This window comes from Miscanthus floridulus, chromosome 14 (genome assembly GCF_019320115.1).
Source record: "Miscanthus floridulus cultivar M001 chromosome 14, ASM1932011v1, whole genome shotgun sequence".
Classification (NCBI taxonomy): domain Eukaryota; kingdom Viridiplantae; phylum Streptophyta; class Magnoliopsida; order Poales; family Poaceae; genus Miscanthus; species Miscanthus floridulus.
Window position 1 is genome coordinate 10,395,125 of NC_089593.1, and position 15,056 is coordinate 10,410,180.

Here is a 15,056-nt window from a genome sequence, read left to right on the forward strand (position 1 = left end):
ATATACACTTATAATAATATAGTTACAATACACCTGAAATAAATCATTTATAATAATAATACATATGCATATGTTACTGGCTCTTCTAAATTAAGAACTGTACTTTTGCCATCAGCAAGCATTACATTAAAAAAAAGATCGCAATAAAAGAATGTTTTAATAGAAAATACAATCTTTGGTTATCCATCTTCCCCGTTTATGCAAGGTCTATACTGCAGCATCATGGACAAATCCAGCAGTCCTGTCATCATGAAATAAAAGCACTTATTCAGATGTAAATATGATCGAGGTACTGACTGCTTGCTAAAATTGATAGACATGTATGTAAAAGATTATCTAATCCACCATTTCAGAAATTATCCAAATGCAAACGCTATCAACATAAGATCTGTAGTATACAAAGCTACATCAAAAATCGAATGATAACTGAACACCTATCTTGAGATGTGAATCTCATTACAAGTTATACAAACAGTACTAAAAAATTGCAAGTTAATCAAAGATTTTTTTTTCCATCAACTCACCAAAAGTAGTATATACTATTTACTATATAATGCCCTTTATTTTCACATGGCAGGAACTGTACACGGGACGCCAACAACTATATATCAATGCAGCTAGAACTACACGGGAGGCCAACAACTATACCGATGCAGCTAGAACTACAGCAAGGGCAGGTAGGAGCAGCAGGATAGGAGATTCTAAGGCAACATCTGTAGCATAAAAATGCATGAACCTGCATTATATGGCATGGACAGGAACCTGCAAGGCAAAAACGGTGTAAAGTTTGCAAGGGAAAAGGCAATGTAATCTTTAAATCCAGTACCAGGCTAACAACGACAAAGTAAAATTGTGGCAGTGCATAGACAAAATTTGAAGGTAAACAACGAAAGGGAACGGCCCATCAAGAAGGCAGGCTTCAATTCTCTAAACCTCGTTGCCTGAGCAACATGCTGATACAAAATCAGTTAGACATGGAGGAAATCTATCTGATAGCACATTGGAATCAGTAAATGAGTTTACGTGGCAAACATAGAACAATAGTCATAATGCTTGAATCGCTAATTCATGTGGAACTGTAGACCTGAGAAGCAACAGAAATCTCATGTAGGCAGGCGACCAGGCAATATGAATCAATAGACGCAGGGACTACTGAGACTGACGCAATCTAAGCCATGCAATCATTTTGTACATGCAGGGTCCATTCTGACTGAGCTAATGTAACCATAGTAAGGACACGATGAAGCAGAAGAAAAAAACACAAAAACGTAGATTGGTTTCCACTTTCTAGAGATGAACCTATACTATAGCAGCAGAGGGGGGAGCAGAAAACGTGAAATTTGTACCTAGTAGCACAGATTTGAGGATCAAAGAGGCACTCAAACCACGACTTGAGGAGGAAGCACACAGATCCGGCCTGTGGACTCCTTCGCGTCGGGTAGCTAGCAGCCGAGGAAGAGAGCGACGGCCTTGCTCCATTACCGGAGAGCGGTAGTAGCAAGCGGCGCCGACGTAGATCGAAGGTCGTTCCGCCGAGGGAGAGCGGCAGACGGCGCCGGCGTAGGTCGAAGGTCGAAGGTCGCTCCATGGAGGACCAGGTCGGCCTCTTTGACAAATGTCTTTTGCACAATCTGCATCCACCAATTTGGCATACATGACAAACAAGATCGAGGCAAGCAACGGAAGAGGGGAGAGGGGCACAGCGCAGGGATGGATCCGGGACCTTGGACTTGACGGAGCGCTTGATGAGGAACCACAGCCCAGGCACGGGAAGAACGAAGAGCCCCAACGACGTGTAGTAGCTCGCCTACGAGTACCCTGTCCTACCGCATCGAGCAGGACCGCGGCGTGGTCCAGCGACGCGTGCACCGGAGCACTATGGACTCGCCTCCTTGGCTCGGCTCACCACCGGGGGCGCGCGGAGACTACCACGCCCCACGGCGGCGCCAGCAACCCGCCGCTGTCGCCCGCTCGATCTGGTGTGCCCCCGGCCGGTGACGTGGGCCAACACCCGATCTGGCGAGCCCCTGGCCGGAGATGTGCGCCGGCGCCCGATTTGGCGTGTCTGCGGCTGAAGAGGGAGAGGCATCGCGAGAGAGACCAGGGAGGGAGGGTGGCGCGGTGAGGCTCGAGCACAGCCTTGAGAGGAACGAAGGGGATTCCCTGGAGACTATTATATGCTAGGGTTTTCTGATCGGGATCATTTTTAGCCATCAGATCATGAATCGAGTGGCTGTGGGTGACTGGGCTGATATGGGCCACAGCGAGGTTATTTTATTTTTGTTTTTTACAGAATTAAGAATATTTAGGGATAGCAAATGATTTCAAACAAAAAGGTCACCAACAACGAAGTTATAAAATTCATCCAGATTTACAACTTTTGTATTGGTCATTTTCCCATCCGACTATGTATGAACAATTCAAAATTTAAATTACAAAATAAGAGAATTTTGAATAGAATTATAGGATAGCAAATGATTTCGAATGAAAAAGTCGTCAACAAAAAAATTGTAGAACTAATCGAGGTCTACAACTTTTCTTTTGGTCATATCTTCATCCAATATTGTTTGAACAATTCAAAAGTAGGACTATACATCATTCATTACACATCTCTCACTTAGCCATATAACATTTGAGAGATGTTACATTTGTGAACATCATTCAAATGTGAGAGATGTTACATTTGTTAACAATGTACAGTAGCGCTTTGTTAAAATTACATGAAACTTTTATGCAATGATTAGACACCAAAAATATATTGTCATGCAAGTTTGTAGATTTTTCTAACCAATTTTAGACATTACTACATTCATTTTATGGTAATTCAACAAATAATTACAATAATAACTAAATTTGGTCAGATAATTCTGAAAATTGACACACCAACATATTTTCGGTCAATAAGCATTCCATAAAAATTTCAAGCAATTTCAATAAAGTGGGACTATACATCCTTCACAAATAAAAACATCTCACTTAGTCATATATCTATGTTGAGATGTATCCATTTATGAACAATGTGTAGTATTGTTTTGTTAAAATCGATTGAAATTTTTTATGCAATAATTATACATCAAAGTCATGTTATCACGCAAGTTTGTAGATTTTTAAGCATTGTATAAAAATTTTAAGCAATTTCAATAAAGTGGGACTATACATTCTTCACAAATAGGAACATCTCTCACTTAGTCATTTAACTATATGTGAGATGTATCTATTTGTGAATAATGTGTAGTATATCTTCAAAGAGTTGGGATAATAAATGGTTTCAAATGAAAAAGTCATAAATAAAAAAGTTGTAGAACTCATCGAGACGTATAATTTTTATTTTAGTTATTTCCCATCTGACTTGTTTGAACAATTCAAAATTCGAATTTTAAAATATGAGAGATGTATAACTTTTGTTTTGATCATTTCTACATTGTCCCAGGCTTCTATCAGGATGGATCGATCTCTGGTCACCGGTTCGATGTGTTTTTATAAAAGATTTTTCTTCTCATGTCTTTTATTTTTTATAAGCAAAGGATGGCTAATGATGCCATAAAACATTCATGGAATCACAAAGCTGTGGTTTTGGTTGCCGAGAGAGAATCCTATAAATATAGTATTATTATACAATAAATTATCGAATTCCTTTTGTAGGTCAGTAGTAATGCGTGGCTTTGTGGATGGCTTTAGCCAAGGTTCGATCGCTCATGAGCACACAGCGTGTTTTTTTTTAAATACGGCGCGGCCCGGCTGTTTAAGAGACCCATCTCCTCTTGGGCTTCGGGTGCGGGATATTTTATTGTTCATCTAATTTACGTTCAGGAATAAATTGAATAAAACACTAGCATAGACATGAACACATGATCAGTCTGGTGGTCAAAGCTGTTGGTTGTTAGGTGTGAGGTTGAAGGTTCGATTCTTGAGTGGTGCGGTTTATTTTGGATTTTTTGTGAATTTGTGTGCTCAGGCCTACTGGGGTCAATTTGTGTGCGCAGGCCTATTCTGCTGCCCCCACGGGGACACGAGCCTACCTGTTGGCTTGGGCTATCTTCACCTGGTAGAAAATAGGATATATAGAATAACTTGCATAGAAAATAATTACATGATATCCTGATTCAAATCTTTTCACTGTCTTGTTTTTATTTTATTTTCTAGAGCTTTTAGCTCTACCTTATGAAAATTATATCTTTTTTTATATGACCTAAGAGGAAGATGATTTTTTGTTCTATTTTTCGAAAATAACTTTACATATAGAGCTTTTTCATATGCCGTGAGATGAAGATGATTTTTTTTGTTTATTTCGAAAATAGCTAGAGCCCATTAAAATACAAATGACAATGGGACCAAATATCTAATTTATAGGTAAATAAAATTACAAACCAATATTGTCAATAATTTATGACAACTGCAAGGTAGCATGTTATGACGGAACATAGATCATCATAAACAAACTACTTCTCTTGGTTATGACAATTTTTATTGCGTCTTAATGACGAACACAAAATTTTCGTCAGTAAGTTATTCTCCTCCTGAAAATCGTCATAAAATAGAATGACTTATTGACGAATTGACTCATCGTCATAAAAAAATTGTCATAGATCCTAAGATTTCTTGTAGTGCTTCTAGAAGCAAAACAAAGGGCTTGGGTTTATCACGAGGCACGTAGTTCGTGCCTTTGTTCTCAATGCAAGTTGCTTTTTTAGCTGCACACACTCTTTCTCAAACACTGCTAGTAACATGTCTCGAGCCGTCAGCGTTCTAAGGCTCTGTTTTGGTTCTCTAGTGCATAAACTAAAAGTTTTAGTTTATTTTAGTCCATGAATTAAAAGTGGATTAAAGTGGTGTTCGGTTTTTTAAACTAAAATGGACTAAAGTGGAGAGAGGACAATAAATGAGAGGCATGGGTGACCCCAACACCTTTTAGTCCAGTTTTGTGGACTAAAGAACTAAATGATTTTAGTCTACTTTTAGTCCAAGTATTTGGTTGTTTAGTCCCACTAAAATATAGATTTTAGTCCAAAATGTTTTAATCCATGGGACCAAACACCCCTTAATTTAGTACAGTAGTAGTTTTCTGCTGCTGCATGCATGCATGACAGTGTCAGTTTACGACACAATTAGTTTTAGGTCGTTGCATTGTAATTGTATAATGGTCGGTGATACGGGCCGGTACGCGCTATTCGATTCGAGGCATGCAACTGAACCAACATCCGGCTTGCATCTGCGCTTCAAGCACGTGCATACTTATACAATTCATTCAATGTTCATATGGAGGCCATTTGTTTCCTGCACTTGGAATATTCTCGAAGCAGATTAATCTACGCTGCAGCGAGCGGTAGGTTAGACGCTGATAAACCGGCTGACGATGTTTCATTGCGAGAGAAAAATACTATAACATGACCGATAAACTGGACAGATAAGTCAAACCAATAGGGCGTAGGAGTGAGGTACTCCGTAGGTCTCGCCCACTTGCATTGTATTGGCCGCAAATACAGTGTCCAAAGATCGCACTAGCAACTGGATCATGTTTCACGTGGGCCATGAAGCGACTCGTTTTTGCCCCAGCCCTCCAGTGTTCTTGCTATCAAGATGGGCATGGTTGGAGGTTGGTTGGTGCCAGGACATTCTGAATCAACGAGCATATCACCTCACTACTACCAGTACTGTACCTACGGCCTCAGCTCATTTCTTACTCCGCCCTGTTGTTGAACTCCGTTGCTTTGCATTTGCATGCCTCCCTGTTTAGGCCGCATCTGGAACGCAAGGATTTCCCCGGAATCGTGTAGGAATAATTCCACATGAATCGGTTCGTGTATATATATAAAAAAAGGAAACACGGCGAAAAACTCTCATGTTCAATGAGAGCCTTAAAAAACAGAGCAGAACGCAATTGGCTTGGGATTGCCAACAATCAGGAAACCTGTCTTCGTATTCATGCAGGATTTGAGTTGAGTATAATAATAATAATAAATAATAATTTTGGCATCCACAATTCTGTGGTGACCAACGCGGCCACGGCATTGCAAGCATGTCCTGTCCGTACGTCCAAAACTCCAAATCCAAATTATAGAAATGCCAGATCTGATTCGATGCGCACAAACGTCAGAAACAAACGCTTGCTTTACAGAGGAATCGAATTTGCCGTTGCAGGCCCTCCACTACCACTATATATAGATCTATATATGTATATATGCACTTACGCAGCTTGGGTGGAATGCACATCCCAGTTTCCTCACTTCAGCCTTGCAAAATACCTATGCAAATCATGTATCAACGAAGTCACTCACACATATACATATACATAGCTGGCAACATGGATGCATGGGTACGAATCCACTGTATATGCATGCATGTATGGTGATCTAGTGAAGTGAGCGTGCAAACCACTTCAACTCCTCCCACTACATATGCATGCATGAGGCATGACAACCAGGGTAGTAGGGTTCCACTTCCACCATCACCATCCAAGTGCCAAAACTAGCCATAGGAGGGAATCATACATACATCCAGAGGCCTTCCTTTACGAGAAAAAAAAAGGAGCACCATGTCACCGTATCCAAAGCTCTTCATCAGGCCGGCCTGGGCCCAACAGAAATGCTGCCTTCAAAGTTTCCAAAGCACATAAGAGGGAAAATGCAGGCAAAAGCATCCTGAAAGCAAAGATATGGCCGGGCAGCTGCTTTAGCTTCCCACTTCACTTGTCATCATAGCTATCCACATTGTCCTTTGACACAGGAATACTTTTCTTTAACCTTCGGAAGAGTTGCAGCAACATGATAAATTTGGCTTATGCCGATGCTTATGCTGATACATAGCCAGAGGGCCAGATTATGCCAACAGTCGTTTAGGATCTTCCCAAAAATTTCAGATTAGGGGAGCACACGCTATTTGCTCCATCAGCTAGACATCTACTAAAAGCAAACGTGTACTGAGAGCATGAAGATTGCTAATGCTGCCAGCATCTGGTTTTGGTCAAATCTTATGGCCACGTCAGTGGATCAGTGATGAATCTGGAAGGAGAGTAAACAAGGGAGATGTAATGTCCATCCAGCAGTTCTAAATACATAACTGTAAACTGAAAGACATGGACTGCGTAGTTTACTTTACCTCTTATCATGACTACGCAGAGGCATCTGATTTCTCATCTAAAGGGAAACAGTGATCTTCAAGATTTTCAGATGTTTCCATATTGCTTTCCTTACTGCCATCAGCTGAGAACAGAATAAAAATGTTGTGATTTTTAGTGTCCTAACAAATTAATTGACTTCATGCAACTGAGGGAATGCTCTAAGGATTAAACAATGCTAGTCATATATCCTCATAAAAGAACTAAGTTCAGCATCTGAAGCAAACGGGAATTTTACAGGCATATAGTACATAATGTCTGAAGGAACTTTTCACACGAGGAATGGAAACTAACCAGATGTTTTATCAGTCTCAGTCTTTTTGGATTTGGAACCTTTCTTTCGATCATTTCGAGATGGCTTGTTGTATAAATCCTTGTATTTATCAAGCAAAGCTTTTTTCTCTTCTAGTAATCCAAGCATTTCATATGCATCTTCAACTTTCCGTACAATATCTTTGCTTGGAGGTTTACGACCACAAGCTTCTAGTTCTTTGAAGAGCTAAATCATCAGAAGAGGCAGGTAAAGTAATTCATATAAGGCGCGTTATCAAATGAAAAACATAAAAAAAGGGCGTACCCAGTGCAGAGAGCTCCCGCTCTGTGCGGGGTCTGGGGAAGGGTGTTAGTGGCAAGCCTTACCCTCGCCTGTGCAATGCGAGGAGACCGCGACTCGAACCCGGGACCTTCCAGTCACAGGCGGTAAGACTCTACCGCTTGCACCAGGCCCGCCCTTCATCAAATGAAAAACATAAAAAAGGGCAGACCCAGTGCCGGAGGCTCCCACATGAGTGGGGTCTGGGAAAGGGATAAACCGAGACAAGCCTGGTGCAATGAAAAACATGTAAAAGTAAAATATAAACTGCATCACAAAGTTACAAAGTTTAGGTCCAAACCTTCACGAGCCTGTCTAGCCTATTGTTTCGGTAGTAGATAGCCAACATAAGACGGCAGAAACGCCAAGGAACCGAATGCAGATCATGGCCTATTTTCTTCTGCCAGATTCTATGTGCTTCCTCAGCTCTATTATCCTTCTCAAGTGCACATGCTAATAGCTCATATGTTCTCATTGTATTTCCTTGCCCTTTGCTCAGCATCCATTTGATCACCTGAGTATGTAGTCACAGACATTTACTTCACAGAATCTCAAAAAAAAAAAAAAGACATTTACCTTCACAGTGTAAGTGTATAGACAGATGACAAATAAAAATGAAAGCAGATTACACTATACAATACCTGGACAATTCTATGCCATTGTTCCTCCTTCTCAAGAACTGAAAGTGCTTGCTTTAGTGAAGCCAAAGGAAAATCCTGCTCAAAGGCAACCCAAGCATCAAGGGTGCCATAAACAGCTTCTCTTGAATCTTCGAGGCTAAGAAGCTGCAGTTAGAGAATGCAGTATTTGGTTATTTTGTTGCACTAGGCAAAAGCAGCTAAATGACTGCAATAAATTGAAAAATTTTCAATATGCACAAGTGGTGTAATTTTATCCACACTGAACAAGAATGAAGGTTGTAATATGTGCACTCAGGTGGCCAGCCAGGTCAATACCAGAAGATTAATGCACTGTTTTGTTCTTTTTATACATAATTAGTCATTCAAAGAAGAACCGACAGGTGCTCACATAATCTACTTTCCTAGGTCAACAATTCATCATATAATGAATTAGCTGTTATCACTCTTCTACCGAAATCAAGAAAATCATGTGAAATGTGAACTCACTAATATCTATTATCATGCAGGTGAAATGAAACTGTATATAAAATGTCTTGCACAGTTGCACAATTTGTATCTGGTAATCAGAACATGGAATTATATGAACGCCAGAAAATGCTGTCAGTGTTTCTTTCATTGTCACTAACAATTTCCGAAATATTTGTAAACACGTTATTAGCATGTGTATCGACATCATTTGAAACGTACTAGAATATTTTCCATACAAGGTAAACGAATTATATCAATACTATCTGTACATACAGTGTTGACAAGAAATTTCCTTTTCTCCGCTGAAGACAGATTTTTTCCAACAGGTCCTTCCTCCAATTTTCTTGTGCTCTTTCGTATGCGATCAATTATTACGTCAGTATCCTGTTTATAAGAAAAATAAACTCTTTTATCCCCACCTTATATAATGCCATGGTTCTGAAGCTAAACAAAGCAACCAAACTAAAGAATTATAAATGCTTGTACGGAAGCAACCCAGAAATTTGCAAGAAACTATTCAATGCAATTAGTGCATCCGAAGAATGATGTGTATTTTGAATATCGACTAGGCTATTTGACATGCTGAACATCTTAAAATAATATAGGATTTCTGAATAGTGATCAACCAGAAAGGAAAGACTGGCAACACAAAGTAGTAACGAAGATAAACAGAAATATTAGAAAGCAAAATGTGATACTGTGATAGTGTTGTGGATACCTTCACAGGCGTAGTTGGTTCTAACTCATTCTGCTGATATATTGGATCTCCTGTAACTCTTTTGGAAGTAGAGAAATCTCTGATAGCATGCTTGTTACACGAACCAGATACAGGCTAAACAGATAAGCCAGAGGTGCAACTAGTTTAGGACTAATAAACAGAGTTAAGGAAGAGCAACTTCTTGCTTAGGATGCAGGCGCGTGTACCTCTATGTGTGAATCCCATAACCTGCACAATGTAAGTAAAAGAAAAGTTAATTAAACACTATCTCCTAAAGAGACTATAAACTATGAATGAAGCTAATAAAAGCGAGTACAGAGTTAGGAGCTTGCAATTTATTGTTGACAATCAAATTATACAGAAATGCAATTTCCCACCATCACAATTCACAGATATAGACGCTTGCCAACGGGGAAAAAAAGAACTAGTTTTTATCTATAACCAGAAATACTTTACTCTCCGGAGTTCAGAAAACATAGCTCGGTTTCCTCAAATCCAAGAAAAGAAGGAAAGGGAAACACGGTGATTTGAAGGGATAAAGACTGATGGTAGGGGACTGGGTAACGGAAGAGAAGGAACTCACCGGTGGAAGGGGACGGGGTTGCAGGCAGCGTGGCCGGTGACGGGTAGGCAGTGAATAGCGCGGAGGGATCGCTGGAGATGCCGGAGCATGGTGGCGGCGGACGGCAGCTGAAAGCTCCTCACGGCTGCCTCTCGGTCTCGGATTGGGAGGGAAGCGGCGCGGGCGGTCGGCGAAGGCAGAGCGCCGCCACGACGGCACGAGCGGCGGCGTCGCACTCTGCCTCTGCGGCTCTGCGACTGCGATCCGCCGTGTAGTCAGTGCTGGCCCATGGGCCGTGTCGCAGATACAGGTCCCAGGGTCCCAGCCCATATACAATCAATATCCACGGCAACTCAGCTCAGCCGTGAGCCTGCTAACATGTCCTTTGCTATAGCAGTCTAGCAGATGCTGCTCCTAGTAGATCCCTCCTCAAGGTTTGTACGACCGCACGGAGGCGGGATCGGCGACTCCGCCGCGACGGAAGCGAAGCTGAAGGATAAGAAGAAGAAGGCGAAGCTGCAAAATAGCAGCGGTGCAGTTCTTTTCGTGACGGACTCCGAACTCCTAGGAGGGAGCCTGTCCAGCTTAATGAGTTGTCTAAGCTGAAATTGTCGTGGCTTTGGCAACGCCGCGACACTGAAAGAGCTTCGCAAATTGGCGAGACGTTTTGCCCATTTGTGCTGTGCGTTCAGGGGACCAAGTGCACAAGTCGTGGATGGAAAATTCGAAGAACACCTTAGGTTTTGATCATTCATTTGCTGTAAGCAGTACAGGCCACAGCGGTGGTTTGGGGATTTTTTTTGAATAATAATGTGCGAGTGAAACAGTTACCATACTCACAGTATCACATTGACGTTATTCTTATAGAATGTGATAGAGAACTTTGGAGGCTTACATGTGTGTATGGAGAGGCGCAACTAAGACGTGGAGTCATCCCCAATGTCGTGGGTTTGCATTGGTGATTTTAATGAGGTTACATCAATCGGAGCACATAGACATTCAAAAAAGGAGCAGAGCTTAGATCGAGGGCTTCCGAGAGATGGTCGGCGTATGTGGCCTCAATGACCTCGGCTTTGAGGGCCGCAGTTGGACCTTCGAAAAGAAGATGGCGGGAGGCTCATATTGTCGTGTCCATTTGAACCGCGGTCTCGCCACCGCGGATTGGTGCAGCAGATTTTCTTAGGCAAAAGTTCAGCATTTGGCAGTTGCTGCTTCAGACCATGGGGCGATTCTCCTAGAGTGGAGACCGGCGGTTACTAGGCAACGGCAGGGTAAACGGTTCAGATATGAACAAATTTGGGAGACACACCCGGATTTTTCAGGCACGCTAGCAGACTCCTAGCAACGGGAAGGCGAGGCAAAATCGCTGAGCAAGTTGCAGGAGAAGCTGAAAGGTGTGTCGGGGCACTTGTCTGTTTGGGAGCGCACAACCTTTGGTCAAGTACGACATGAGCTCTGGAAATTAAACAAGAAACTAGAGGAGATGTAGTCTGATCTAGGGCGGTTGGGCCTATCCTAGCAGGAATTGAAGCTGGTTGAGCGAATTCAAGAGTTTAACCACCGTGAGAAATTATGTGGAGTCAGAGATCTCGAGTTTTGTGGTTGACAACCGGAGACAGGAACACTCGGTTCTTCCCTCTAAGGGTGAGCCGAAGAAGAAGCAAAAATAAGATTTCACGACTAAGGAAGTCGGATGGGCAGTTTACCGAGGTTGCTCTTGACCTCCGTGCAATTGTCACCAATTTCTACAGCAATTTGTTTGCTTCTGAGGGACGGATAATATGGAAGAGGTGCTATCACGGTTCCTGTTAAAGGTAACACCTGAAATGAATAGGACCCTACTTGATCCCTACAAGGAGGGGGAGGTAAAGAACGCTTTGTTCCAAATGTTTTCGACAAAAACACCGGGTCCCGATGGTTTTCCGGCGCACTTCTTTCAGTGACATTGGGAGATTTGCGACAAGGAAGTTACAGCCATGGTGCTGAAGCTTCTTAATGGTGAGGAGGAGCCAACGGGCGTCAACGAAACTTTGATCGTTCTTATTTTGAAAGTGGCTAGTCCAGAGGAAATTGGTCAATTTCGACCCATTAGCCTGTGCAATGTTATATATAAAATTGCATCCAAGGTGTTGGCGAATAGGTTGAAGATTTTCTTGTCCGAAATTATTTCTGAGGAGCAATGGGCCTTTGTCCCTGGCCGCCTCATCACAAACAATATCATCTCCGCTTATGAGTGCCTGCATTTTATGAAGTGAAAACGAGCAAGTAATCTGAGATGCTGTGCTGTGAAGCTGGACATGAAGAAGGCATATTATCAAGTCGAATGAAAATAAATCGATGCGATAATGCGGTTTTCATCATCGTTGGGTAGACACAATCATGAGGTTTGTTAGGTCGTTTTCGTTTTCAGTTTCTATTTAATGGTGACACGCCCAAAAAAAAAGAGTAAGAAACGCCCGAGCCGAACCAAGCACCCAGTCCATCCGACTTCTCCCTCCCAGTTCGTCGTCTTCGTCTGTTCTTCACCCACCCGCCACCACCATCGACCAAGAGTTGACCGAGCGAAAGTCGCAGGTCGCCTGCCGCCAATTGTACCCGGAGTTCAACTCATTTTTCGAGTTCTCGGATCTCATCTCTAGCCACTTCCCCGCATCTCTCTACTGGATCAGTCTGCCCTGCCCATCGATTGCCCTGATACGGTACGTGTGTGTGCTTAGCTCCCTTCTTCCCCCCCGTCTCCACTAGCCATTGTTACTAGTTCTTAGCTGGATCCTGTTCTCGGCAGTCGACACCGATGGCCCCGACGTATTGCTTAGTGTCAGCCATTTCGGTTGGCTGGTTCGTTTCGTTGCTGGTTTGTAAAGAAGTACTGTTGGCTGGTTTGTGTGAGAGAAAAATATTGTTCCGGCTGAAAATTTACGATCGTTTACGACAAACCACAGCCAAACGAACAGGCTGAGTACATAGATCTCGTTGTTGTAAAAAAAAAAAAAACTAATGCCGTTGATGCTGTAGCCATCCTGTCTCAGCTTATTTATTTTTTCTAGCGATCCATTTGTTAGAGGCAGCAAGAACCAAGAAGGTATACGTACCTGTAAGCTAAGCTTCTGCTTCTGAACTGTTCCAAACCGACTCAGGGCGTGTTTGGCCGGGCTCCTGCTGTCTCCGGCTCTCACACTGTAGCGCAACTGTAGCGCGCAGGAGCTGGAGGAGAAAAAAAAAACGAGCTTCTCTGGCTCCGGCGCTGTCACGGAGAGAAAAGAAGGAGAGAGAAAAACGGCTCCGATAAACAGTGTCGCTATAGGAGATGAATAGAGAAGGAGCCGGAGCCCAGCCAAACGAGCTCTCAAATCAGGCGACCAAACTAGGCATCTGATACTCTGCCGAAGGTTTTTTTTATATATATTTGATTTGATAAAAAGATCATATTACTAGTGTACCCACGGTTATTGTTATAAGCATCTCATATTACATATCACAAACTTTGAAGATAGACAAAATTTGCTATAGGACACTGACCTCTGTTGGTTAGCGGACATGCAAAATAGAGTAATTTATTGATGTATACTCTCGTTATTGTTAAATTTGCTCTGGAACAGCGACCAATAAATATTCATTTATGGCTTGGAAGAAGAGAGAACAACGGTGAAATGCCCGTTTTGCCCCTTTCTTCTTTCCCTCGCCCTTTCTTTTCTTTCTCACCGGTGCCGCCACCATGGCCGCGAGCTCAGAGCTCAGAGCTCAAAGCTCGCCGTGCCGCCGACTTGCACCTCCTGTGTCTGTCTCCGGCCCCGCTCCCCCGGTTCCCCGCCGCCGCAGCGGTCGCACGCGCGCCAGCCCACGTGAGTGCGCGCTCCACCACGCCGTCGCCGGCCTGGGTCCGCCCATGTCGATTTTGGGCGACGTGCGCCACCCCGCATGCGCTCCGCTCGCGCTCCTCTCGCCCGCGTGCGCTGTTGATTTTCTCCTCGCGCCCACCTACAGCAATAAGCCCGGCTCCATGCAGCGGCGGCAACGGTAGAGGAGGAGGAGGGCACAACTCCAACAGACGCAGCTAGGTGCCTGCGGCGCTGCGCGTGGGCTTCCCACAGCGCAGCCGCATGCCGCATGCCGGCAGGCTCCGCGGCCAAGCGGAGGGTGCCTTCGCCACAGCCGTCGGTGTCCTTCGAGTCCTCCAACGGCTTCCCGCTGGTGCTAGCCCTTCTGGCAGTGAACGAGAGGAGGAAGAGGATGGACGAAGGGCGCTCGGACGGTGGCAGCCCGCATGCGCTCCGCCCGCGATCCCTCGCGCCGACATGCTGCCCTCCTGCCGTTGCTGCTGCTCATAGGCCAAGCCAGGATCTGATGCAGAGGAGAAAGAAAAGGAGATAATCACCGAAACAAATCAGTCTTCTGTATTTGTCACTTAAAAAATTGAATTTTCTTATATAGCATCAAGCTGAAATTTGCTTCTTTAAATAGCACCGCCGTCAATTTTTATAGTTGATCTGTTAGTTGACTAGCTTGACTTGTCAGTTTTGTCTCCCTACGTCCAATGTAGCCCTCTTGCTCGCGCATCTAGGATCCCGCGACCTTCTTCCCCGTGCTACCGTGACCTTCCGCGAAACAAAACTCTAATTGATGGAAGGAGGAGGAGAGGAAGATGGAGCAGAGGATCCCGCGGCCAGGGACGTAGCTGGCGGTGGGGCTAGGGGGAATTCAGCCCCCCTACCCATCCTGAGCACGTGAAGTTTTTGTAAGTCCTCCCTTAAAATTTTATGCATACATATATTAAGTAGAAGGAGCTAAGGTTAATAAAAAATAAAAAAACCTCTATTTTTTGTTTAGCCTCTCCTAAATTTTTTTTCGAGCTTCGTCACTGCCCGCGGCCGGCAGTGCCCAGCACCAGCTACGCACGTCCTCTGGCGGAGCGGCCTCACCCGGCGGAGCCAGGCCGCGGCGCGGCCACGGCGGCGGGGCGA

The 15,056-nt window shown here is 43.7% G+C and overlaps 1 protein-coding gene across 1 annotated transcript; it reads right to left on the minus strand.

The window, feature by feature from the left end:
* Window positions 1–6,025: 6,025 nt before the first annotated feature.
* Window positions 6,026–10,375, minus strand: LOC136505160 (pentatricopeptide repeat-containing protein At4g18975, chloroplastic-like). Its single transcript, XM_066500273.1, has 9 exons — window positions 10,117–10,375; window positions 9,740–9,761; window positions 9,534–9,647; window positions 9,089–9,199; window positions 8,348–8,491; window positions 8,008–8,220; window positions 7,409–7,613; window positions 7,096–7,199; window positions 6,026–6,998 (listed from the first exon to the last, which is right to left on the minus strand). The coding sequence occupies exons 1-8, from the start codon at window positions 10,203–10,205 to the stop codon at window positions 7,108–7,110; spliced, it is 990 nt and encodes a 329-aa protein (XP_066356370.1). The 5' UTR covers window positions 10,206–10,375; the 3' UTR covers window positions 6,026–6,998; window positions 7,096–7,107.
* Between the last annotated feature and the right edge of the window lie 4,681 nt (window positions 10,376–15,056).

Coding starts and splice junctions, on each gene's coding strand:
- LOC136505160 (XM_066500273.1), bottom strand. CDS start 10,205: ATGCTCCGGCATCTCCAGCGATCCCTCCGCGCTATTCACTGCCTACCC. Junction 9,762..10,116: donor AACCCCGTCCCCTTCCACCG/GTGAGTTCCTTC, acceptor TACATTGTGCAG/GTTATGGGATTCACACATAG. Junction 7,200..7,408: donor TGAGACTGATAAAACATCTG/GTTAGTTTCCAT, acceptor TTCTGTTCTCAG/CTGATGGCAGTAAGGAAAGC.